The sequence below is a fragment of the Sinocyclocheilus grahami genome, unplaced genomic scaffold (assembly GCF_001515645.1).
Source record: "Sinocyclocheilus grahami isolate Dianchi unplaced genomic scaffold, SAMN03320097.WGS_v1.1 scaffold173.1, whole genome shotgun sequence".
Classification (NCBI taxonomy): domain Eukaryota; kingdom Metazoa; phylum Chordata; class Actinopteri; order Cypriniformes; family Cyprinidae; genus Sinocyclocheilus; species Sinocyclocheilus grahami.
In genome coordinates, this window is record NW_015505352.1 from 1061711 (window position 1) to 1088071 (window position 26361).

The following is a 26361-nucleotide window of genomic DNA, read 5'->3' on the forward strand; positions in this document are numbered from 1 at the left end:
GGGTTAAAATTACAGATTATATTCAATTCATTATACACAATTCAAAATATTATATAACGATTACATAAATGATGCTATATTGCTGTTATATGAAAATAATTTCTGAGTAGCCTACACAAAATGCAAACAATAAAACAATTATGACGCAAAATTCATAGAGCATAATTAATAAATAAATAAATAAACAAATATATAATGGCCAACTAATATACTAATAAATTATGTAGATGTACTAATATTTAAAATTGACAGCTTGCCTGATCAGACATTTATGAAAAACACTTTTCCTGAGAACACAGTTCAAGATTTTTGTTCAAATGTACCTCCTTATATAGTTGACCCTTGTCTGAGTGTATACCAGTGTGCTTTTATTGTGTTCACTTATTACCCAACAGCCATAGTAAAAGTATGATGGTGAACTAGGTGTTTAAAATCAACACACAAAACCCACTGCTAGAAAAACATGTTCATGTATTTTATCACATGAGTTAAAATCACTTATCTGTAATGAGAAATTAGAGTGCAGTAAAGTCAAAACCAGTGAGAAGTGCCATTGTATTCATCCTCTGCACTTTTGTTGACTTCATTTGGCCATTGCAAACCTTACAAATAGATCTGGGTGACACACTATTCTGCTATTTCCCTGTTTCTCTCACTAAATAGAAACTTACTACATAACTGGCATCTGAAAATTATTTATCTATAAGTCTGCAATATTGTTTTTCAAGGACACTAGTGCCCTCAGTGAAAAAAAATGAATCAAGTGTTTCCCAGCTGTCTCACAGCGCTGCGACTACATTCCCAGCTGTAAACACCCAAGGCTGTTTTGTTTATAGGTTGGTGGTCTGTTTAAGAGAATCTAATGATGCTCAAAGGCCCGTCTGCCTTCCTGTCCAGACCACCACAACAACAACAACAACAGGTTAAAAACACCCAAGATATGTCCTTAAGTGGCCATCCCTGTTTTCAGAAGGGCATTTCAGAGCAAAAACAGCCAAGGTGGGATCTGAATATCTCACGCTACTGGTCCTCATTTATGTCAGCGAAAACAGCTATCTGTCTTAATGTATATCTATATTTTCTTGTCATTTCACAGCAGTGTGGATATATGAACCTGGAGCAGATTTTTCTTTTATGCCAAAAATCATTTGGATATTATGTAAAGATCATGTTCCATGAAGATATTTTGTAAATGTCCTACTGTAAACTTCATTTGGGCAACTTTAAAGGTGATTTTCTCAACATTTTGATTTTTTGCACCCTCAGATTCCAGATTTTCAAATAGTTGTATCTCAGCCAAATATTGTCCTGTTCTAACAAACCATACATCAATGGAAAGCTTATTCATTCAGCTTTCATAGGGTCAGATTCACCCTTATGACTGGTTTTGTGGTCCAGGGTCACATTTGGACTTTAGTTGTCAGCTGCAGATCTGAGGTTTTGAATATAAATGTGTTGATTGTGTTAAACATTCTATGATAAAAACAATCGTTCATATTCAACAAGTTTGCATTTCTTCCACCAGGTGACGTGTCGTTTAATTTATACGCTGCAAGTTAAAGGTTATAGTCTGTTTGGAAGCCGAGAGTGACTACAGTGTATCGGAGCGCGAGCCAGTTGACGATGACGACAGATCCTCGGAAGCTGATTGGCTGAGCGCGGCTCGCAGAGCAACGTGATTGGCTGTCAGATTCCAGACCCAGATCCCTGCTGCAGCGCTCTCGCGTTTAGGGTTTGAATGGTGACAGACAGAGGGCCGCGTTCATGTGTGGTGATCTTTGGCCTCTTCCGAAAGATCAAACGGGCGGGTCAACACGATGAAATTAGGCGAACGTTTTCGGACAGTAGAGAGCGTAAAGATACCGCACTGCGTGCAGGATTAGATGACAGCAAGCGAGCGAGCTCTGCCAACCCAGTTACTCGAGCGGACATTGCGTGTGAATGCGGTGACAGTCAACAGCGTCCTCCCACCCTGCTTTATATAATGGAAGATCGCATACATATATGATGTGCTGCTGATGTACACGGGCTAACATACGGGCGCTGGAAACGGATAATACACGAGGAGGTGTAGCGTGGAGGGTTGAGTGCACTTCGCGACGCCTCAGCTCATCCCGAGACTGTTGTTTCTCGCCTATGTTACTGTGAAACTCGAGCAATGGCGAGGCACACGGCAGTCGGGGCTAGAGCAGTTTGCCCTGCTTTCAACAGCTAGCCTTCCGCGGGTGGCCACCTAACCAGCTCTAGAAGGACTAGCTGACTCCTGCGGCAACGCGAGCTCCGCGCAGGTGCTGTCTGTACGAGGCGAAGCTGGCGGCGCTCCGGTTAGAGTCGGAGGAGAAGGATCTGGGCGCCATGGCGTGGGTGCTGAAGATGGACGATGCTACCATCGAGTCTGGGCTAGTGCACGACTTCGATGCCAGTTTGTCTGGCATCGGCCAGGAGCTCGGGGCTGGCGCGTACAGCATGAGGTTAGAGCAGCATGCAAACCGATCAGCAGCTTCCCAAGAGTCCCTAAGCCGGGGGCGATGCATCTATGACGGCGAGCTAGTTGGCTAGCTGTCTTGATCGCTGTGCTATATAGCGAACCTCGGGATTCCAGGCGGTTTGTGCTTATAGGTTTCAAAAGTTCTTATTTTGATACGATTATTTATCATTTGGCCCTTCGCGAGTTTGTTTTTGTCGTCTGCTAGATGCAGTATGGCTATATGAGAGTTGCTAGAGCTAGCTCAAAACAATAGACAACGAGTTGCATCCTAATGTTGTCTGACCATCTTGAGAGCTAACGAGACCTGGCATTTGTTTTAATCTGGTTGTAGAGTGTTAATCGGCATTCTCACGCTCCTTTCGAATAGCCATAACGTGGTTGCACTGAAACGATAACAAGCGCGTTTGAAGTAATGTTACTTCCTGGAACAGGGTGTTCTTTGAAATCTGTCCTGAGATGCGAAATTAACAGTAATAAAGAATTAGCTTACACTTTATTTAACGTTTAACGAATTGGTTTAAATCTCATATCTTCGCATGCGTTGTTTTAAAGGGCATTCCAATGTTTCAAGAATAACACGTTTAGTGATCGAAGACACTGAGGCGAACGTTGAACTGCATTCTGTCACACGATACTGCGCATAGAAGCTATGGTTACGTCACTGAACTGTTAGGGAGACTCTGAAACAGTTGATGCAATATTTAAGATGATGGTCATATCCTGGAGATAGTCCGTCTGCCTTTTCTATGTACCTTTAAAATAAAGAAATTAAAGGTGAAGTGTGTATTATATTTCTAGTCAATAGCAAATACTTAAACTAATAACAAAACAGTAGCTGGTTTCATAGATTGTCATAGCAAAGTCAGAATTACCTCTCCTAGGTTCACGAAACGGTCGTCCATAAAATGCATTGCTGTTCTGTTGTAAGTAATCTTAAAGATTCCTAAATGCATCTACTTTCGGAAGGCCAAATAAAGTGCTTTTGCTTTCGCCTAGAAACACACAGCGTCTCCCTGACATGCTGCTTCAACACTAACTGCGGTTACTGAAACCACACCTTCTTTCTTTGCTTGCACATTTGGGCGGCATTATGCAAATATTCCCACATAGTGACCTAGATATATATAAGGGCGTGTTAGAACGAGCCGTTTTAGGGGGTGTGGCAGAGTCTTAACTTTGATAAAGAATATCTCTTTGGTTTTGAGACTTTAGTCTTTGCAACTTTAGGGATCTTATCTATGCACAATCAGCTTCTAACACTCCAAAGAGAAAGGAAAACTTGAAATCGCATCATATGACCCCTTTAAAAGATAACTAAACCTACTGTGAGCTATGAGGTTGTTATTTGATGATAATCTGCATCGTTTTCAGTTTTAAAAATAATCATGTTTATCAATGAATTTCTGGTGAAAAACTACATTAAGTGAAGTGAAAGTGACATGTGGCCAAGTATGGTGACCCATACTTGGAATTAGAAGGTGGGAGAGAGCGCTGTACATTCACTCCCCCCACCTACAATCCCTGCCGGTACGAGACTCGAACCCGCAACCTTTGGGTTACAAGTCCGACTTTCTAACCATTAGGCCTTCCTAGGCCTCCCCTTAGACTTCCCCATTAACTATGATTCTGCAAAGAACGGTCCACCAGTCAAAGAATCGAAAGCAGAAAATCACACCAAAAGAACTTGCGCCCACCCTCTCCCATGTAGCACTGCGAATGACACAAGTCTCAGCCTCCCTCCCTCATAATTTGTAATAAAAAAACGAAAAAATATTGCGCACACGTCCGAAAGTGCATTTTCTGTTGGCTAAAGTATAGCAACAACATGCAGTAGCTGAGAGGCTAAGTAACTGGAAAAGAAATCCCTGATGTGTTCCCATGCGTTTACCTTCTATAAACATTTATTGACTTGATGTAACAAACAACTGCTTATGTACGTAAAAGGACAATTAAGAAGGATTAAAAACATCTGGAGTGATCAACAGAAATTGAGCATTCCCTGCTACTCACACGTCAGGAAACACAACCAGGGAAATATCCTCTTGCACCCATGTGACCAAACACTTGAAATGCATTATCACAATATAAAATAAAAGACAAACATTTACTGCACCTACATCAACTTTCAGGTTGGCCTACTAATTGACATCAGAACTAAACGGTTCTATTTTGCTTAAAAATATCACGGTTCACCTTTACTATTGGGCTTATTTTTTTTAGAAATACAATTTTAATATTGTTTTCAGGCGCTACTAATATTATTATAGCCGTTTGTTATTAAGTTGAATCTGACCATTATCAAACTGTCCAAAACATCACACGCTACAATTTATTCATAGTTACATATTGGTTTTTTCATGAGTTCCAACTGCATGCCAGGTGCTACAGCATTGGAAGAGGCAAACCACAATCCCCCTGCATACGTCACATTTTCATTGGGGTATTAATGATGGAGCATATTTAAACTCTATATGTCGTTTTTCCAAATCGCCAGCAGCCTGCGTGATAGGAATACATATTATGCGCCTGAGGTCAGGTTCCATGGAACGGTTACTCTGGGATGTGGCGGGCTTCTGGAGGTTGTGGTGGAAAGAGCAACATCAGCACTTTCCCTGGAGCGCTCTGTTATTCTGCAAGTGTGCATATGCAAGTGTCCGAAATACTCTGTGTGAGAGAGAGTATAGTCAGTGGTTGAGTGAGTTTACATTCTGTGGAGGATTTGTTAGTGGTGGGAGCGCTGTAGTGTGAGACAGTGGGAAGAGGGCTGTTCACATGCTCTCCCCCTGTGATATCAAGTTTCTTGCTACTCTTCCAGCCCCCTGCAGATTTGCAGTTGACACAGTCCTCTATTGGTGTTAGAGGACCAGACAGTGTTTTTGGGTCATTGAGGCATAACCTGGCCACAGACTTCAGGTTAAAACATGCATACATGTATTAGAGAAAGTGTTATGTGTCTGCTATTTAGTTATTTTTAAACATTTTAATCATATTTTTGCGGACACGATTGTCTGTTACGCATATTTTATGACACTGTCCTGCAAGTTCTTAATGAATTTTTCAAAATGGTCTCACCAAGGAAGCTTCATATTATGAATTTGAAATATCTCACATAGTTTTTTTTTATTGTGCTGTAAGAGTCATATTAATATTTGTCATTGTATTTTATTACATTTAAATAATCTAATTGTAGTTTCAATTGTATTGTTTTTCATTGATTTAGACAAAATAGCATACATTTATTATATTGACCATTGATTGTTGCCCAGAAAATGCAATAATTATTGGCTTAGCCGTATCAGGCAGAATTTAAATATGGCTCCATCCATAATGAAAATAGATGGTGTTGGTATTGATGTTGCATAATAATAATAAATTGTATATTTTATTTAAAAGACAATCTTTTTGCATTGACTAGTTCATTTAAAATGGTTCCATGACATACATTTTTAAAACAAATACAAAATTCCATGTAGTTTCTGATTTAATGAGGTCATGAAACCTGCATGCACGATTATAAAAGAATGATCAAAATGCTGCAAGATGCTGTTTAAATTAATTTAAAATTAACTATAACATGTCACATTGCAGGCAGGATATGGCAATTTTCATGTCAGCTGCCCTTATATTTCTAACTTTTATGAGATATGGACAGGAATATGAAATTTTCTGCATTTGCAGTTTGCAGGTGTTTTCAGAGAACAGGGTCAGATAAGTTCAAGTTCCAGATATCATGGAGATGTGCTTATTATTTTCTTGCTGTGTCTGTTGGTCAGTGCTGTGACGTGGTGCTAATGGTGATGTTTTCGTGTTGCGTTTGAGGTAAATGAGGGTGTGAGATGCTGATTATCTAACTTGCGATCATGTGGAATGAGCAGCTGTGGAACGGAATGTTACAGTGGAGCTGCTCATATTTCAGAAAACACTTTCATGAGTTCCAACTGCATGCCAGGTGCTACAGCATTGGAAGAGGCAAACCACAATCCCCCTGCATACGTCACATTTTCATTGGGGTATTAATGATGGAGCATATTTAAACTCTATATGTCGTTTTTCCAAATCGCCAGCAGCCTGCGTGATAGGAATACATATTATGCGCCTGAGGTCAGGTTCCATGGAACGGTTACTCTGGGATGTGGCGGGCTTCTGGAGGTTGTGGTGGAAAGAGCAACATCAGCACTTTCCCTGGAGCGCTCTGTTATTCTGCAAGTGTGCATATGCAAGTGTCCGAAATACTCTGTGTGAGAGAGAGTATAGTCAGTGGTTGAGTGAGTTTACATTCTGTGGAGGATTTGTTAGTGGTGGGAGCGCTGTAGTGTGAGACAGTGGGAAGAGGGCTGTTCACATGCTCTCCCCCTGTGATATCAAGTTTCTTGCTACTCTTCCAGCCCCCTGCAGATTTGCAGTTGACACAGTCCTCTATTGGTGTTAGAGGACCAGACAGTGTTTTTGGGTCATTGAGGCATAACCTGGCCACAGACTTCAGGTTAAAACATGCATACATGTATTAGAGAAAGTGTTATGTGTCTGCTATTTAGTTATTTTTAAACATTTTAATCATATTTTTGCGGACACGATTGTCTGTTACGCATATTTTATGACACTGTCCTGCAAGTTCTTAATGAATTTTTCAAAATGGTCTCACCAAGGAAGCTTCATATTATGAATTTGAAATATCTCACATAGTTTTTTTTTATTGTGCTGTAAGAGTTTAATATTTGTCATTGTATTTTATTACATTTAAATAATCTAATTGTAGTTTCAATTGTATTGTTTTTCATTGATTTAGACAAAATAGCATACATTTATTATATTGACCATTGATTGTTGCCCAGAAAATGCAATAATTATTGGCTTAGCCGTATCAGGCAGAATTTAAATATGGCTCCATCCATAATGGAAATAGTTGGTGTTGGTATTGATGTTGCATAATAATAATAAATTGTATATTTTATTTAAAAGACAATCTTTTTGCATTGACTAGTTCATTTAAAATGGTTCCATGACATACATTTTTAAAACAAATACAAAATTCCATGTAGTTTCTGATTTAATGAGGTCATGAAACCTGCATGCACGATTATAAAAGAATGATCAAAATGCTGTTTAAATTAATTTAAAATTAACGATAACATGTCACATTGCAGGCAGGATATGGCAATTTTCATGTCAGCTGCCCTTATATTTCTAACTTTTATGAGATATGGACAGGAATATGAAATTTTCTGCATTTGCAGTTTGCAGGTGTTTTCAGAGAACAGGGTCAGATAAGTTCAAGTTCCAGATATCATGGAGATGTGCTTATTATTTTCTTGCTGTGTCTGTTGGTCAGTGCTGTGACGTGGTGCTAATGGTGATGTTTTCGTGTTGCGTTTGAGGTAAATGAGGGTGTGAGATGCTGATTATCTAACTTGTGATCATGTGGAATGAGCAGCTGTGGAACGGAATGTTACAGTGGAGCTGCTCATATTTCAGAAAACACTTGCAGATTGGTGGGCAGGAAGGATCCTGCGGGCCACACTGTTACAAACGTCGCGTCATGTCAAACAGACTGCCAGCTAACTGACTCAGCGTCTTTAGCTGTCAGTGCACTGACCTGATACCGCCTGTATGTGTGTGAGTGTGGCAAAGCAGTGTCAAGCTCAGAGCCATGGCCTAATATATAAAATATAATAATATTTTGGGCTAAATAGTGTGTAAATTAATTGTTCATTGTTGATTTTTTGATATTGTGTACATATTACCATCAAAATGTTGGGGTCAGTAAGATTTTTTTTTACTGTTTTTGAAGGAAGTCTGTTATGCTCAACAAGGCTGCATTTGTTAAAAATAAAACTGTGAAATTACCATTTAAACTAACTTTTATGTTTGAGTATTTTTTTAAAGGGGTCATAGGATGCTACATGCACTTTTACAAGTAGTTTGAACTGAAATGTGTGTTGGCAGTGCGTGTACGCAACCACCCTATAATGATAAAAATCCACCCAGTGTTTTTTTAAAAATCTGATTAAATGTTTTCCCCTTTCTCAAATCGAGCCGATCTCAGATGCCTGTCTGTGTGCTGTCACACAGACAGGCCCCTCCCACGAGAGTTTGATTGACAGTAGCGTTTCAGCACAGACTGGACTGGTGTCTTACCTTAGACCCGCGCTGAGTGAGAGCTGTCATCAGTCCGCCATTGTTTCACCACTGGAGCAGATGTAGACAAGAATGACTCCTAAGCGATTGAGGTGTTTTGTTGTTGGATGTAATAATTAACATAGCAGTCGTCATTTACTCCCGACATCTGAGCCGCTGAAGACGCAGTGGATTACGTTTGTTTTTGAAGGGAATGCGCCCCCGATCTGCCTAAATGCGTCTGTTCGAGCGAATCATTCGTGATCCAGCCTCATCTACAGAAGAAGTGAGTATAAGATTTTTTTAATGAATCTTTGCAAATGGCCTTTCCTAATAATGTGCTAATTAGCAAGTTTCATGATGAATGCAGCTAAAGTAAACAATCTCTCAGAGAGTGGCTTGGAAGAGAGGGGCGGGCTCAGCAGAGCTCATTAACATTTAAAGGAAAATGCTACAAATCTGCATGCTCTGAAAAGAGCTATTTTTGACAGGGTAAAAAGGTGTTTTTTACACTACCATTGAGAAATTTTAACCAAATTATGTTAGACTTTTCATTAAGACCCTAAAGAATCATACAGGGTTTCTGCAGGTCTTAAAGTCTTAAATTTAATTGTATCAAATGTAAGGCCTTACGCATTTGAACAGTCAATAGCAAATGCTTAAGCTAATAACAAAACATACTTACACTCGCAGATTCAAAAGCGTCAGATTGTCATAGCAAAGTCAGAATTAACCCCTTTTTTTTTTTCTTTTTTTTTTTTTAGAAATAGCTTTTGTGCACAGCCAGCCTTGTACTCTTCTAGGTTAAAAAAACTTTCGTCCATAAGATGGGTTGCCAAAATTCGAACATCTGGGTTGTGCTGTTCTGTTGTAAATAAATCTTAACCAATGATTCCTAATTGCATCTACTTCCATGGTGTTCAGCAGAAATCCTGGCATCCAGTTTATTGAGTGAGGGGACTGTGACGATTTGTTAATCTAATGAATAATTGATTTGTTAAATCAAATAAAAATTAGTGTGTCAGATTGGTCGAGACGCTACAATTCCTAATTGCATCTACTTCCAGAAGGTCAAATAAGGCTTTCGCACTGAAACACACAGCTCTCCCTGACATGGCTGCATCAACACTACTGCGACAAATGCAAAAATCAATCCATGTTTTTACCCTGCAAACACGCAGAGCTTTAAATGTGAACTGGTGGATTGACAAGAAGACAATGCATTATAAAAATCTAAACAGAATAGGAGTGTGCGATATGTATGGTCTGCGATTATATCCTAATTGTTGTTTTAACGATGTGCGATTTGATATTATTGAGTATATCGCGAAAAGGAAACAAAACACCTACAGAGTGCACGCATGCATTAGATGATGAAGTCTAGCAGGTTAGACTAGTGCGCGTGCGCTTTTATAGTGCATTCTTTCACTGCGTGAATCAGTCTATTAAAATGTTGCGGTCCGGCAGTGCGTTCAGGAGCGGTGCGTCTGTTGCAGTGCAGAGATGGTTTCCGCACCGAGTCTATTGCTGAATTAAAGTAACAGCGCATTTTTTGCAGTAAATGTGAACATGGATTGACACAAATTTTGTAATTACACCATAAATGCATGCATATTATTAAAGTAGTTAAATTATCTACTGTGTAATAAAGATTTCAATGCAAAAGGAAAGGCAGTAGAGCTGACTATTTCTGTCAATGGTAAGTTTGTGATAACGTTAGAAAAGTAGTTTAAATGTTTTGCCACTTGCTTGAGCAACTTAATATATGTAAATCTAGAAGTAAATGCAAAAGTAAAAAGTTTACTTTTTTTTATGTGTTGCTTATATTTATTGTTTAAACATGTCTTTGGAAGATTGCATTACTGTACTGTGTAAAAAAAGAATTGCAATGCTGAAAAAGCATTTTCAGTGACAATGTTTGGATTTGAAATCAAAATAATGGATAAATGTTGTGTTTGTGGTAAACAGCCACGGATCAGTAGCGGACTCCTGTGTGAAAGCTGCTTCTCCTCTCACAAGAGTCACCTAAGAGGGGAATTCCCCCCATTTTCAAAAATGAAATTCAGGCCTGAATAAATGTCTAAAAATCCTGATTGGAGTATCACTATAAATAGTTATAAATAATAAAAAGAAGGCTTTAAAAAGATCGTGATCGGTATCGGCAGATACTGCTTTCTGTGATCGGCCTCAAAAATCCTGATCGGAGCACCCCTAGTTAATATTAAGAGACTTATGTTTTAGACACCATATTTCCTGCATATTCTCCAACAAAAATCATTCCAAACACAGCAACAGCGCTGTTTTGTGTCTCTGAGCAACATGACGGTGTTTTGCTCCTGAATTAATCAACCGTTTAAATGATTCGGTTCAATCGCAGTGACTCACATAATAGTGACTTGCTGCCACCTACTGGCAGTTTTAATTTCACATTTAAGGTACCTTTTCATTTTTTAAATAATTTCAAACATCAGTTTTTAATGTTTTATGTTTAAAATATCAAAACATTATTTATGCATTTGTAACTGCAGGTTAGAGTATTCCATGTCCCTCAGAGCTGCATTAAACAGTGTGTAAATGCATCTGCGTTTACACTTGGCATTAATAACATGTGATCACCGTGATCTGATCAAGCAGATCGGATCGTCAGTCAATCAGGACACGCTGCGTTTACACTTGGCAACATCAGCTGACTTGTCTATCTGGATAACGCGTTTACACTTGGCATTAACATGTGATCACCGTGATCTGATCAAGCAGATCGGATCGTCAGTCAATCAGGACACACTGCGTTTACACTTGGCAACATCAGCTGACTTGTCTATCTGGATAACATCAGATCTGTCGTTCCCGCGCAATATTTAAATAAGTCTGCAGAGAATGGCCCCGGTACAAAGTCGACCCTAAGTGGTGGGATTCCTTTTTTAAACCATTTTCAGTCTCGGGACATTTAACAAAGGAAAATAACTGTACGAGTCTCCCTAGCGCTCCACGGCCTCTCTCTTCTGACAGTTCGCGAAAGAGGGGGTGGGGTTTTGCATGACATCGACCTGTGAATGCAGACATGATGGCTGGATTGCATTTACATTACATTGAGATCCGATCACAATGCGTCCTCGACTACCTCTGGAGCAGGACACGCTGATCGGATAACATTCCGATCGGAAGCGCGTTTACACTTGTCTTTTCAATGTGTATGTGGACAACATCCGGATACAGGTCGCATGTTAAAGGGTTAGTTCACCCAAAAATGACAATTCTGTCATTAATTCTGAATTAACCCTATATTACCTATAAAAAAACTCATTCTGAATTACTCACCCTCATGTCGTTCTAAACCCGTAAGACCGTTCATCTTCAGAACACAATTTAAGATATTTTTGATGAAATATGAGGACTCTCTGACCCTCCCATAGACAGCAAGGTAACTACCACGTTCAAGGTCCAGAAAAGTACCAAGATGACCAAAGATGACCAAAAATTCATTATTGTAAATACATACCTGCCTTTTGTTTTATTTTTATTTCCTAGCAGTCTGATGAGAATATGTCTTTATATGTTTTTGGTTCAGATGTATGCAAGAGCGGTCATGTGTCGTGTGGTTTTTAAAGTGTCTATAGGTGTAAGCAGACGGGGGCTCCCCGTATACCTGTTTCCGTGACAACCATTTCCATACTGATGGGAGAGGTTCTGTGGTTCTAACCGACATATTCCGTAACTTCCGTTTCTCTTTGTGTCTGTGTTTGTTTTCCTCAGTGATGTGTTGGCTCTGCCCATCTTTAAGCAGGAAGATGTTAGCGTCCCTGTGGAGTCTGACACCAAGAATCCTCCGTTTCAGTATGTGCTGTGTACCGCCACGTCCCCTGCTGTTAAACTGCACGAGGAGACGCTCACCTACCTAAACCAAGGTATGGTTTTCATTAACTATATTTCTTTCTCTATTCCTTAGAGAATATCAAGACCCTTGTTGAGAAGATTTTCAGTAACACGCTTCCCCTCTCCCACTGTAGGCCAGTCGTATGAGATCCGATTGCTTGATAATAGGAAAATAGAGGAGATGCCTGAACTCAACAACAAGACTGTTAAGGTGAGAGATTGTGTGTGTTTTATCAGTGCTGTGCACTTGTGGTTTTGTGTGGTGTGGTATTCAGTGAATCTACAACAACTTGGCAAAATTAATTATATGTTGACAGTTTGCCATATAAATTGAAATTAGAGAGGAAAAAAATTAACAAGGAAATTTGTTCTACAGAATAGTTCAAATCAACCGGTATGTTTTTTATGACCAGTATGATACTGATTATTTTTAGATTTAAGTGTTTTTGTTATTCATACTTTTTTGATTCATTTCTGTTTTTTCATTTTATAATATCTAAATGGTTGATCACAAACCTTTCAAGGCGAGTGGATGCGTTATATGACTATAAAATTTCAATGATTAATAAAAATAATAACGAAAAGCTTTGAGTGACACATTAAAGGGATAATTCACCCAAAAATGAAAATTCTGTCATTAATTATTCTCCCTCATGTCGTTCCAAACCCGTAAGATCTTTGTTCATCCTCATCTTTTGTTCACCAAAGTAAGATATTTTTGATCAAATCTGAGAACTTTTTGACCCTCCATAGACAGCAACGCAACTGAAATGTTCAAGGCCCAAAAGGTAGTGAGGACATCGTTAAAATAGTCCATGTGACATCAGTGGTTCAACCATAATTTTATGAAGTTACATGAATACTTTTTGTGCACAAAGAAAACAAAAATAACACCTTTATTCAACAATTTCTTCTCTTCCGTGTCAGTCTTCGAAGTGCATTCATTGTGTGGCGCTGCTGATGCTCTGACGTTGAACCCGGATGCGCTGTGCCTTGTTTACAAGCAGAGGAAGACGCACGCTGTACATAAAACAGTCTTCGTAAAAATGTCTGAAGATTTCGACAGAAAAGATGACTTGCAATTTTTTTGCACAGCCTTACTTATTTGAATCAGAATATACAGACGATGAATGCTGGCGCATGCACTACACGCATGCGTCGTGGTACCCTTGTGAGCACATGGGGAAGACTGACACAGAAGAGAAAAAATTGTTGAATAAAGTCAATTACTTTTGTTTTCTTTGCGTGCAAAAAGTATTCTCGTAAAATTCATAAAATTACGGTTGAACCACTGATGTCACATGGACTATTTTAACGATGTCCTCACTACCTTTTTGGGCCTTAAACGTGTCAGTTGCATTGCTGTCTGTGGGAGGGTCAGAAAACTCTCAGATTTCATAAAAAAATATCTTAATTTGTGATCTGAAGATGAGCGAAGGTCTTAGAGGTTTGGAATGACACGAGAGAGAATAATTAATCACAGAATTTTCATTTTTGGGTGAACTATCCGTTTAAGTTGTTTACTGGCACAGTTTTGTAATGACATTGTTACGTCCATTTATCTCTAAACATGTATAAAATAATATATATTAAATTATTTTTTGAATGTATATTTAAAATCTTTACTATCACTTTTGATCAATTTAATGCATGGGTGCTAAATAAAAATATTTTCTCAAATTATCCCAAACTTTTGACCAGTAAATAGACAACATTTTTCTTCCATTGTCTTTGCTGGTCACATACATAAATAAATAAATAATAACAGTGTGATCAATGTAGTCTGATTCATGAACAAATGACTCTTAGAAGTCATTTCTTTTAATGATTTGTGTCTCAAACTACTGTTTTGAATCAGTCTGAGGAATCCCTCACTGAGTGAATGCTTAACCTGTATATATAAAGCAATTATTTCTGTCTGTTTACTATTTACATAAATTTATATATATATATATATATATATATATATATATATATATATATGTTTACTTTAATAAAAAATATAGAATGTAATAAGAATGTAATTTAACATTTTAAAATACGTGCGTGTTCTATGTATATTACATTAAATTACATTTATATTGCATTAAATTATTAAAATAATATTACCATTATAATACTTTATTGTCATCAATATATTTTGCTGTGGTATTAAAATTGGTATTAAGAATTGTGAAATTTTTACTACATTGATATCAAGTACTGAAACTTTGATGTTTATACATCCTTATTTAGGACATATTACTTGAATTTGGTTGAATAATCATATGCTGTTTGCTCTTCAATGCTTCTCTGTGGAACTTCCTTATACTAGTTGCCCCTGTATAATATTAATAATTATGTTTTTGCAAAAATTGAGCACATAAATGTGCAGTTGAGCATTCACTAGTGTGTGATGCTTCAGGTCAATATTAAATTCTGGCTGTCAAGATCCTCACAGCTGTTTTGTGTAGTTAATGAATAGAACATGCCTGAAGCACTATCTCATTGGCCAGAAATTCTCTCACACACTCAAAGGAGCTATGTAGATGTTGTGCCAATAGCGTCAGACATGTTTGAGATTATCTTAAAGTCCCAGACATGTTGGAGAGAGTCTGATTAGGGCTACTAGCTCTTTGACATTATCTCTTGACCTTTGATCAATTTCCAACATCTGAATATCATTCCAGTTGATTAAAAACGTATCTGGCACATCCTAATCTGTGCAGAAATAGTGCAATGGATGCCAAGGATCTTCTCAAGAGTGCTTCAGGAACCGATCATGTGTTCCACGTTAATTATCTTTCCTTCCTTCCCTTATTGAAGGTTCATTGCATCAGTACAGAGTTCACCCCGCGGAAACACGGTGGAGAGAAAGGAGTTCCGTTCCGGATCCAGATTGACACTTTTAAACAAAATGAAAGCGGAGAGTACACCGAGCACCTGCACTCCGCCAGCTGCCAGATCAAAGTCTTTAAGGTGATGCCACACGCATGCAAACATGCATTAAATGCAAGGAAATATCTGTGGTGTTTGGTTGAAGATTGCAGCTCTGAATCCATTTCACCCTTGTGTTTCCTATATTGAATGCTTAATGGGTATGTTTTGAAGCATTAATGTGACATTGAAGTCTTTAGTATGTATTAAACTGTAACTCATACTCTCCTATTAACAGCCAAAGGGAGCAGACAGAAAACAAAAAACAGACCGAGAGAAGATGGAGAAAAAGACAGTGCAGGAGAAAGAAAAATATCAACCCTCTTATGACACCACTATTTTGTCAGAGGCAAGAATATTCAAGTATTTATGTTTTGTTTTGTCACCTATTAATACTGCCACCTATTGACATGGATACAGCATTACATAGAAAATAAAAAACTACTACTGGCTACTAATTGTAAAAATAGCCTCTTCATAGATGTATATGTCACCCTTGATTAATTTAGACCGATAATAAGGGGTTGCTGAGATAAAGCAAAGAGCATTTAGCTGGTCATGTTACAGCCACCATATGGCAGGGACAACTTTATATCGAGTTTAAAATCAGTGGCCTAAAATTAAATATGACTGAAGTCTCAATCTTAAGTCAGTGTACATAATTTCACACATATACTATAAATACTATTAATGCCTGTAGGAACTTTCCCCTTATTTCAGAAACAGTATTATTTTAGAATTTTTATATGCTATTCTAGTATTTAATTATATTTTGATTAGGGCTGAACGATTAATTGCATTTGCGATGATATCGCGATTTTTCAATCGCAGAGGCTGCGATTACACGGTCACGTGACACGCGAGAGTGAAGAGGTTGTATTAAACTGTAACTCATACTCTCCTATTAACAGCCAAAGGGAGCAGACAGAAAACAAAAAACAGACCGAGAGAAGATGGAGAAAAAGACAGTGCAGGAGAAAGAAAAATATCAACCCTCTTATGACACCACTATTTTGTCAGAGGCAAGAATATTCAAGTATTTATGTTTTGTTTTGTCACCTATTAATACTGCCACCTATTGACATGGATACAGCATTACATAGAAAATAAAAAACTACTACTGGCTACTAATTGTAAAAATAGCCTCTTCATAGATGTATATGTCACCCTTGATTAATTTAGACCGATAATAAGGGGTTGCTGAGATAAAGCAAAGAGCATTTAGCTGGTCATGTTACAGCCACCATATGGCAGGGACAACTTTATATCGAGTTTAAAATCAGTGGCCTAAAATTAAATATGACTGAAGTCTCAATCTTAAGTCAGTGTACATAATTTCACACATATACTATAAATACTATTAATGCCTGTAGGAACTTTCCCCTTATTTCAGAAACAGTATTATTTTAGAATTTTTATATGCTATTCTAGTATTTAATTATATTTTGATTAGGGCTGAACGATTAATTGCATTTGCGATGATATCGCGATTTTTCAATCGCAGAGGCTGCGATTACACGGTCACGTGACACGCGAGAGTGAAGAGGTGTGTTCGACTTGAAGATCAGATCGCTGTATGACATCAAAGTACGGCAAGCGAGAGAAAGCATAAGGAGACCTCCGTGCTCTCTTATAGCTCTCACAGTACTTTGATGACACACCCATCGGTCTAAGCAGCACTGCTTCAAGTCGAGCGTGGGCCATCAGCAGAAAAAGAAAATAAATAAAACGGTAAACAGCCAAAGGACGTAACTTAGAATGGGAGATGGATCGGTTTGTGAAAGCGAAGAGAAAAGCCATAGATGAAGTGGCACAGACCCAGGCAGGTGCTGGACATTCAAAAGCTAATTGCTGAAAATATGACGAGGCATATCTTGCTCTCGGCTTCACTCACCTTGTCTATACCGGACGCTACAGTTGTGCGTCGTGTCGCAACAGCTCTACACTGGACAAAGCGACCGTTGCAAATAATTTTAACTTCGTGTCAGTACGTCATAAATAGAACAAGGCATCAGTTTAGTGTCGGGTTTTGTCGCTGCTGAAAATATGACGAGGCATATCTTGCTCTCGGCTTCACTCACCTTGTCTATACCGGACGCTACAGTTGTGCGTCGTGTCGCAACAGCTCTACACTGGACAAAGCGACCGTTGCAAATAATTTTAACTTCGTGTCAGTACGTCATAAATAGAACAAGGCATCAGTTTAGTGTCGGGTTTTGTCGCTCCGCGCCGCATCCAGTGTACACAGCGTCACTGATTATAATGGGTTCTACTGTATTTTGCCGCTCTCGTCTGGTGTAGACACGGTGTTTAATGTCGCTGGTGAGGAGGAAAGCCTGTGTGTTCTATGCCTTAGCGGACAGCATGAAACCCACAAAAAATAAATAAATAACAGAGAGAATAATAATAATAAGTTATTCTCTCTATGCTATTTTTCAATGTTTCAAGTGATGCAGGTGTTTTTTTCCCTGTAGGTCTTTTAAATTAAAAAAGCATAAATTTTTCATAATGTTTAGTGAAATTATTTGGTCGTCTGAGGTGGAATGGGGATTCGGGAAAGGGGCGCAGATTTTTTTTGTATAGGTTTAAAGGGAAGCGACCAAAAAAGTTAAAGTTAACAGACAGTGTTTAAAAGTGCAGTGCACATATTTACATATGTTTATTACAGTGACTTTGAATTACCTAAAGTAGTGTGCTAAAGCAACAGATTTGTTTTTATATTTCTGCAATCTACTTTAGTTTGTGTGATTTGTTACTGACTTTCATATTAATGTTTACACCAGGCTTATTTAAACATAATTATTTGGTTGGAAGTTCAACAAATCAGTCAATGTACTGTGACTGTAGTTGTTAAATAAAAATGTCATTCATATCAATTCATGCATCACCTAATTTCATCGTAACGTATAGGCCTGGCCTACAGAAAAGAACATTTATGTTTAATCTATCTAATATTGTGTTGGTCATACTATACAATGATTTATAGCTTGTCTTTGTTGAATAATACAGAACATAAAGAGCTTTAAAAAAAATAATTGCATATTAAATCACAATATTGGTAAAAAAAAATAAATCGCAATTTGATTATTTTCCAAAATTGTTCAGCCCTAATTTTGATTTAGCTTTTATTTTTATATATTTTTTGCTTCTGTTTTCTAAATATTTCTGTTTAGCTTTGGTTTATTTCTATTTTAGTTTTAGTAGTTTTAGTACTTCCAATTATTATATTTCATTTAGTTGCCAAGTCAACATTTCTAATTTTCATTTAAGTTTTTTTTTAAATGTAATATATATATATATATATATACAGTGGGGGGAAAAAGTATTTAGTCAGCCACCAATTGTGCAAGTTCTCCCAAAAAAAGATTTCCCTTAAATTTTTTTTCTCATTTTGTCTCTCATAGTTGAGGTATACCTATGATGAAAATTACAGGCCTCTCATCTTTTTAAGTGGGAGAACTTGCACAATTGGTGGCTGACTAAATACTTTTTTGCCCCACTGTATATATATAGTTTAATTAATTTAAACTTGTTCAATTAACCATAATAAGTCTTGGTTAGAAATAACAACTCTGCTCAAAAAACCGAAATGATTGATGTTGATGAACAACATTCCTTCCAGTTTATCACCTATAACTAGCAAAGAGCAAATCATGGTTAATGGTTATAACAAGTAATTAGCTGTTGAAAAAAGGGACAAGCCCTTTAATATGTTTTACCTAAACTTCCTGTTTCAGTAGGAAGAACATCAACACAGGTCAGAAAACTGACTGTATTCTAATTTACATGTGTCTGTTTTTCTCTGTTTTTTCACTGTGGTTTGTCTCTTTTTGCGTAGACTCGATTGGAGCCTGTGATTGAGGAGGCTGTAGAACATGAGCTAAAGAAATCCAGCAAGCGGACACTACCTGCAGACTGTGGCGATTCCATCGCCAAAAGCAAAAGAGGAAGTGTAAGTGCCCACTCACCTCTGCTGCGTTAACAGTTCACTCATTCGAAACTCCAAAACATGGTTCATATTTGTTTTTAGATCAGTGTCCTTCATCAGCGTGTGGCGGGTCATACATTAGTCTGACATCAGAATTCAGTTTTGTTTAGGATCACTTTGGACTTTTTCTCACATATCTCTCTTTCTCTCTTTGTAGTGCTCTCCATGGCCAGATAATGCATACGTCAACCCCAACACAGCAGCTACACCGACCTTCACCTCCAGCACACACACCTACAGCCCTAACAGCACAGTACCAGACAGGTGACACACTCATGAAGCGTCTCTGTTTCTTTTACATTGTGCCATGAACCACAGTTAGGCTTTACCTAATGCTTGTACTTTTGTTTTCAGTGAGTCGTCTTCACCTAACCATCAAGGGGATCTTGGTAGCCTCATGTCTATGGAGGTTTGTACATGTTTATATATTAAATCTTTACTAATTTGCCTTAAAAGATGCACATTTGTTTTTCTGTTGCATCTGAAAAACATAAATCTGTGAACATTTTGCAGTCTCTGAGTCCCACAGCATCTATACAGGACACACAGAAGTGGCTGCTTAAGAACAGATTTAACTCATACAGTCGTATTTTCACCCATTTCTCAGGTATTTACACAGTTTCTGTTGCAAAGATTAAACTACACTAGGGCTGGGTAAAAATATCTGTATATGAAGAATTGCAGTCTTCATTTGAATCATCCTGATATCGATTCTTAGTTGTCCTCACAAGCTGTGTAAAACCAAACATACAGTGTATTCTAAATCATGAACAAATGACTCTTATGAACTGGTTCTTTTAATGAATAGTCTAAAAAGATAAGTTACCAGTTTAAATCAGTCTGAAATGGTTGCCTAATATAATTTGAAAGAATCTCTTTCTTATAAACATAATCAAATAGGGCATTAAAACTGAAATATCGAAATAGACTGAATCAGAATTTAATAGAATCTAGAGTTCTGAATCAGAATCCAATGGAAAAGGGAAATCTGTGTAATTATCCAGCCCTAACAGACACAGCATTAAACTATAAGTAGTTATAAATAAGACCAATTTGATACGACTGGTTTTTCATCTTAGGTTCTGATCTACTGAAATTAACTCGTGAGGATTTAGTCCAAATTTGTGGTGCAGCTGATGGAATCAGACTCTACAATGCACTAAAGTCAAGGTATGATTAAAAGAAAATCACAAGTGATGTTAATATATGAGTTTTCTTACCATTATGAATGTGTAAATTAAAGAATTCTGTTCACATTGTGTGTGTTTGTGTCCTGGTACAGAGCAGTGCGTCCCAGACTCACAGTTTACGTGTCCCTGGAGGCGTCTCAGAGTGAGAGCCCTCTCCTGGAGAAACGTGGCCACAGCAAAAACGGCGAACACAGCAGTCCAACATCCATACCTGGTATATAAATATCAATCGTGGAGACTTGCACAGCCATTCCTAACATACCACAATCATAACAAATAAATAACATCTATTGTGTGGCAACAACAAACATGCAGTGCAGGATTATTCAGCAGCACTGAATTGCTTGATCTATTGTACGAACCTTCATAACCTTTCCGCCAAAGTAATACAAATGGTGAACCAAAAGGTGTTCACTTCGTTTTTCTGATACTCAATACCACATAATGTAAAAAGTGTAAGCTGCATGACTTAATCAAAATGTAAGGTAGTGCTCTCAGTTTGCTTGATTTAAAAAATAATAATAATTTTGACATTGGTAACATAAAACCGCAACAGATGGCTATGTTAAATGCATTCACATTAATGAAAATGTTTCAATCTAATAATTACTGAAAGTTGTTAGGAATTTGAAAACCCCACAATCATACACATTAGGCTGTTACATTACAATATTCAAACTATTACAAGATAAATTGCAGGGCAGACATGAGACAAATTAGCACAAATTAGCAATTCAAAAGTTGATAAGTTCAGTATGCTTTTTTAAAAGAAATTAATAGCAAGGATGCATTAAATTGATCAAAAGTGACAGTAAAGCTTTTAACGTTGTTACAAAAAAGTCTGCCGTTCTTTTGAATGTTCTATTTATGAAAAAAATGTCACAGACAGTTTACCTAAAAATATTGAGCAGCACAACTGTTTTTAACATTGATAATAATAAGAAATGTTTCTTAGAATGATTTCTGAAGGATCATGTGACACTTAAGACTTGAGTAATGCCTGCTGAAAATTCAGCTTTGCCATCACAGGAATAAATTACATGTTGAAACATTAAAATTGTTATTTTTATTATATTAAAAGGGTTATTTTAAATTGTAATAATATTTCACTGTATTACTGTATTTTTAATCAAATAAATACAGTCTTGGTTAGCATAAGAGACATTTAAAAAAAAAAAGCTTAAAGATTTTACCTACCCCTTCTGTAAAATATAAAAAGCTTTAAATTAAAAAAATATATATATAAAATAATAATAATCTTACTGACCCCAAACCATTAACGGGTAGTTTGTAAGATAAAGATGCAACCATAAAAAAAGTCATAATACGAATGGCTGCTCATCCTGCTCTCGAAAACACAACACCATAACAATTGACATTTGACATGGCAACAAGACCACACCTCAAACCCGACATCATTCTCTCTGCAGCCACTTCTAATAACAGACTTAAAACGCTGTGCTCAGACCCCAAACTCATTTACCAAGAAATAATCAGGTTTCCTAATTACTGGTTACCTAATAAATTAATTCTATAGAAATTCACAGATGAATATGTTTGTTCATTTGGATAAATTAAGTATTTAATGTTTTATCAAACACATTGCATCACAGCCAATTGTAAAATTGTTGCAAATTCCATCATTTTTGTCTCATTAAATAGGTCAAACCCTTTCTGTTTGTATTCTTTTGGTTCTGCAGATGTATTATGTTTTTATTTAGTCAGTCTACTGTGAAATCTACAATCATTGTTGGTCTTGTTTTAAAATGCGTCTGCATTTGTGTTTAGTTTACCACGCTCTTTACCTTGAGGAGATGACGGCTTGCGAGCTAACTAGGAAAATCTCCAGTGTCTTGGCACTGCCACTGTCCCACATCAACCAAGTCTACAAACAGGGGCCCACAGGGATACACATACTACTCAGCGACCAGGTAAACACAGACCTACATCACAGATTCATGCAACCACACTAAAAGCAGCCAGATACAGTCTCTTCTCTTTCCCTGTTATCAGGTAGCGGTAATAAGTTGGCCAACTGTGGCTGCTCATTTGGATAATTTTTTGCATCATGCCACAGATAAAACACACTTCATTGTAGACTTTTTTTTCTGATGTTATTGTCATGAAAAACTGGATCATGTAGGTGAAGAACATCATGTGACAGATTTGTCTAGTGAATGGTAATGCCATGTATTAAGGCTACATTTATTTACATGTATATTACAATGTAAAATAACACTCTTCTATTTTAAAGGGGTCATATGATGCTGCTAAAAAGATCATTATTTTGTGTATTTGGTGTAATGAAATGTGTTTATGCGGTTTAAGGTTCAAAAAACGAATTATTTTCCACATATTGTATATTATTGTTTCTCCTCTATGCCCCGCCTTTCTGAAACGCATAGATTTTTACAAAGCTCATCGGTTTGAAAAGCAAGGTGTGCTCTGATTGGCCAGCTATCAAGTGCGTTGTGATTGGCCGAATACCTCAAGCGTGTGACGGAAATGTTACGCCCCTTACCATACTGTAATGCACTGTCCTGCCGGAGCGATGAGACAAAAACATGAAAACCCATTATAAACGAGGCATTTGTTGCATCCAGTGGGGTCATAATTACGGATTTCAGCGACCAGCACGGATCAGCTCCAGGCATGACGAAACAGATATCGTCCTCTTTTGGAAGGCCAAACAAAGTAGTTTCGCTTTCACAACGAAATACAGCGTCTTCACGACATGGCGGCAGCAACAATACTACAGCGAGAATAAAAGTTACGCCTTCTTTCTTTGTGTGAACATTTGGGCGGCATTATGCAAATCTTCCCACATTGTGACATAGGTATGTGGCGGCGTGTTAGAACAAGCCGTTTTAGGTAGGCGTGATTGACTCTTAAATTTTATAAAGAATATCTCTTTGGATTTGAGACTTTAGTCTTTGCAAATTTACAGATCTTCTTTATGCACCAAGAGCTTGTAACACTCCAAAGAGAAAGGAAAAAGTGGTTGACTCTTAAATTTTATAAAGAATATCTCTTTGGATTTGAGACTTTAGTCTTTGCAAATTTACAGATCTTCTTTATGCACCAAGAGCTTGTAACACTCCAAAGAGAAAGGAAAAATTTAAATCGCATCATATGACCCCTTTAAAATGTATCCCTCTAATGGCAAAACTTAATTTTCAGCAGCTATTACTCCAGTCTTCAGTGTCACATGATCCTTCAGAAAACATTTCTTATTAATATTGAAAACAGTTGTGCTGCTTTCTATTTTTATAGAAACTATATATATATATATATAAATGACTGTAGCAACAAATGATACTCACTACACTTAACACTGGTATGATTTAAAATTTAGTCCTAAAGATCATATTTGGAACAAATCTGTGTAGTGCGAAGAAGACCTTAGTAACTCAAATTTATCCTAATATATAAGATAATGCCTTACAATCTTTTTTTTTTTTGCTTACAGATGGTTTATAACTTCCCAGATGAGAGCAGTTTTATTGTCAGCACAATACAAGGTATCTATGGCGGAAACATTTCATTAAACCCCATCACTGCTTTTCTTGTTCTCCAACATTTCTGTGACTTTTATTCATCCTCAGATGACACCAGTGATGGATTTCACCTGGTCCTGAAGTAGAGCTGCTGCAAGCAATGTGAAGCAGAGTGTGATGACATCTCAAGGCCTCCATACTGCCATTCTTGAGCATTGAACATGTTCCCTCCATCCTCCTCTCTCTTCCTTTCCTCATCTCTCTCTCTCGTTCTTCACGTCTCGCACGTCGGAGGAGAGAGAGATTGCTGGGGTTGGGCAGGGCCTCCTAACTGTTAGAATCTGACTTCAGTGTGTAAATTGTTTCATATTGAAAACACTTAAACTGATGCCAGTGTGTGTGAGCAGTGGGCTTTTAAGTATGCGTGCGAGTGCGTTTTTAAAGGTTGAATCGGGAGGGATGGAGGTGGGCAGAAACCGCAAGGAAGTGGAGGAGAATTGTGACCACTTTTACTTCAGCATGGTGTTCATGGAAGAATCTAAGCATCCGGCGCCGCGATAAGGCTATGCTCAGACTCTGTCTTCACTTTGCTAATTATGAACGTACAGTACTTACTTGAGTTTGTCTGCCTTTTGTCTGCGAGTTGTCAACCGTTTCGCTTCCTGCCCCTTCGGATTGGCCTGCAGACGCTATCACAAACCCCTCGGTAGATAGTAATGACCTCTTTTTCAAATGTGGGGAAACGCGTACTGACTTAGGCATGCGCAGGACGTCTTTGTCTGTCTGGCTGAAATAATTCCTTGAGTTTGAGTACGGTGCCCTGCAGCTAGCGTGAGGTTGTGAGACTCAAGTTTCGGCTGTATCCTACTCTCGTAGATGACATTGTCAATGCTGATATCGTTTTCCAATTCCTCTCTCAAGACCAATCGTTTCTGGTGCCATTGTTTCTGTTGACTAGATTCTGTTAGTTTCTTAGCATTTACTTTGTGCTTAGTGGGATGAATTAAGTGTCACCTGGTTCCACATGTTTAGAATTAAATGATGGTTTAATGGTTTTTAGATTGTGATTGTTGTGCTTCGTATTCTCTGTGCCCAGTAACTGCGTACCTGCCCTTTATAGTAGCTCCTGGCACAGATTATAACACGATTATTGATAAATGTGCACAATCACATGCAGCCATAAATTATATTTCCCATAATGCCTTTGCTTTCTATTATCTTAATTTTTTGACCTAGGATATGACTTCGGCTGGTGCTTTTCTAAATGCACACGTGGTTTACCGTCAGCTGCTCCAGTTAAACCTAGCCATCATGGCTGCAGTCAGCAAGCCTTTTTTTCAATCTTTTTTTCCTTCTTAAATAGAGACTGACTCAATAGGTCTTCTATCTTAGTAGACATGTATTGGGCAGCTGTGCTTTGGCATGTACTGTGCTTATTATTGCTACTTTATAGAGGAGCATGGTTGTAAGAATGTTGACTCCTTTTAATTCTCATAAAAAGAAAAAAAAAAAAAAGGGAATGACCAAGTCTGCACTGAAACTGATACCACAATGAAATGGATACTTTGCTGTTGTTGGATGCTCACATAGACTTTTGGTGTACACAATGTTTCCAGGTTGAACAAATGATCCAAGTCTAAATCCATGAAGAGGTGTGTTGTGCTCTTCCTCTGATCAAATGCTGTGGATCACCGGACTGTCCTCTGTGTTTCCGTGATGATAATCATGGTGCCCTCATGTCACTGTCTGTCTAAAGAAGCCTCTCTTCCATAGGGGGTGCTGAGATGTACACAATTAATGCCTGTACCAGAAATAAAAATAATTTTCATATATGGTCTCTGACATACTTCTACTGCGAAGTAAGAGGATAATTAATTTGACAGTTGATTATGTTTAAGGGAAACTGGGGTAAACTTTTTAAGCTGTTTTCTAGAAAAAAAGAAATGAGTGTTAAAAGTAATGTTCCTAATTTGAAGGATGTCTGCAATTAAATTATAAGACATTCATAACATAAAAGGAGCCCCTACCAAGTATTGAGTACATGTACAGTAAATTAACATACTTTCCAGAAGGCCAACAATTCACTAAAAATGTTTTTTTTATTGGTCTTATGAAGTATTCTAATTTGTTGAGATAGTGAATTGGTGGGTTTTTGTTAAATGTGAGCCAAAATCATCACAATTAAAAGAACCAAAGACTTAAACTACTTCAGTCTGTGTGCATTGAATTTATTTAATACACTAGTTTCACAATTTGAGTTGAATTACTGAAATAAATTAACTTTTCCACGACATT

At 37.6% G+C, this 26361-nt stretch overlaps 1 protein-coding gene across 1 annotated transcript; it reads left to right on the top strand.

Moving 5' to 3' along the window:
• Positions 1-1648: 1648 nt before the first annotated feature.
• Positions 1649-25589, top strand: LOC107593579 (upstream-binding protein 1-like). The gene is made up of 14 exons (XM_016283356.1): positions 1649-2471; positions 12356-12507; positions 12610-12791; positions 15281-15433; positions 15630-15740; positions 19230-19343; positions 19537-19643; positions 19734-19788; positions 19893-19986; positions 20459-20549; positions 20662-20783; positions 22358-22500; positions 24039-24090; positions 24175-25589. Exons 1-14 carry the CDS (start codon positions 2356-2358, stop codon positions 24210-24212), a joined length of 1530 nt encoding a protein of 509 aa, XP_016138842.1. The 5' UTR covers positions 1649-2355; the 3' UTR covers positions 24213-25589.
• The last annotated feature ends 772 nt before the right edge of the window (positions 25590-26361 follow it).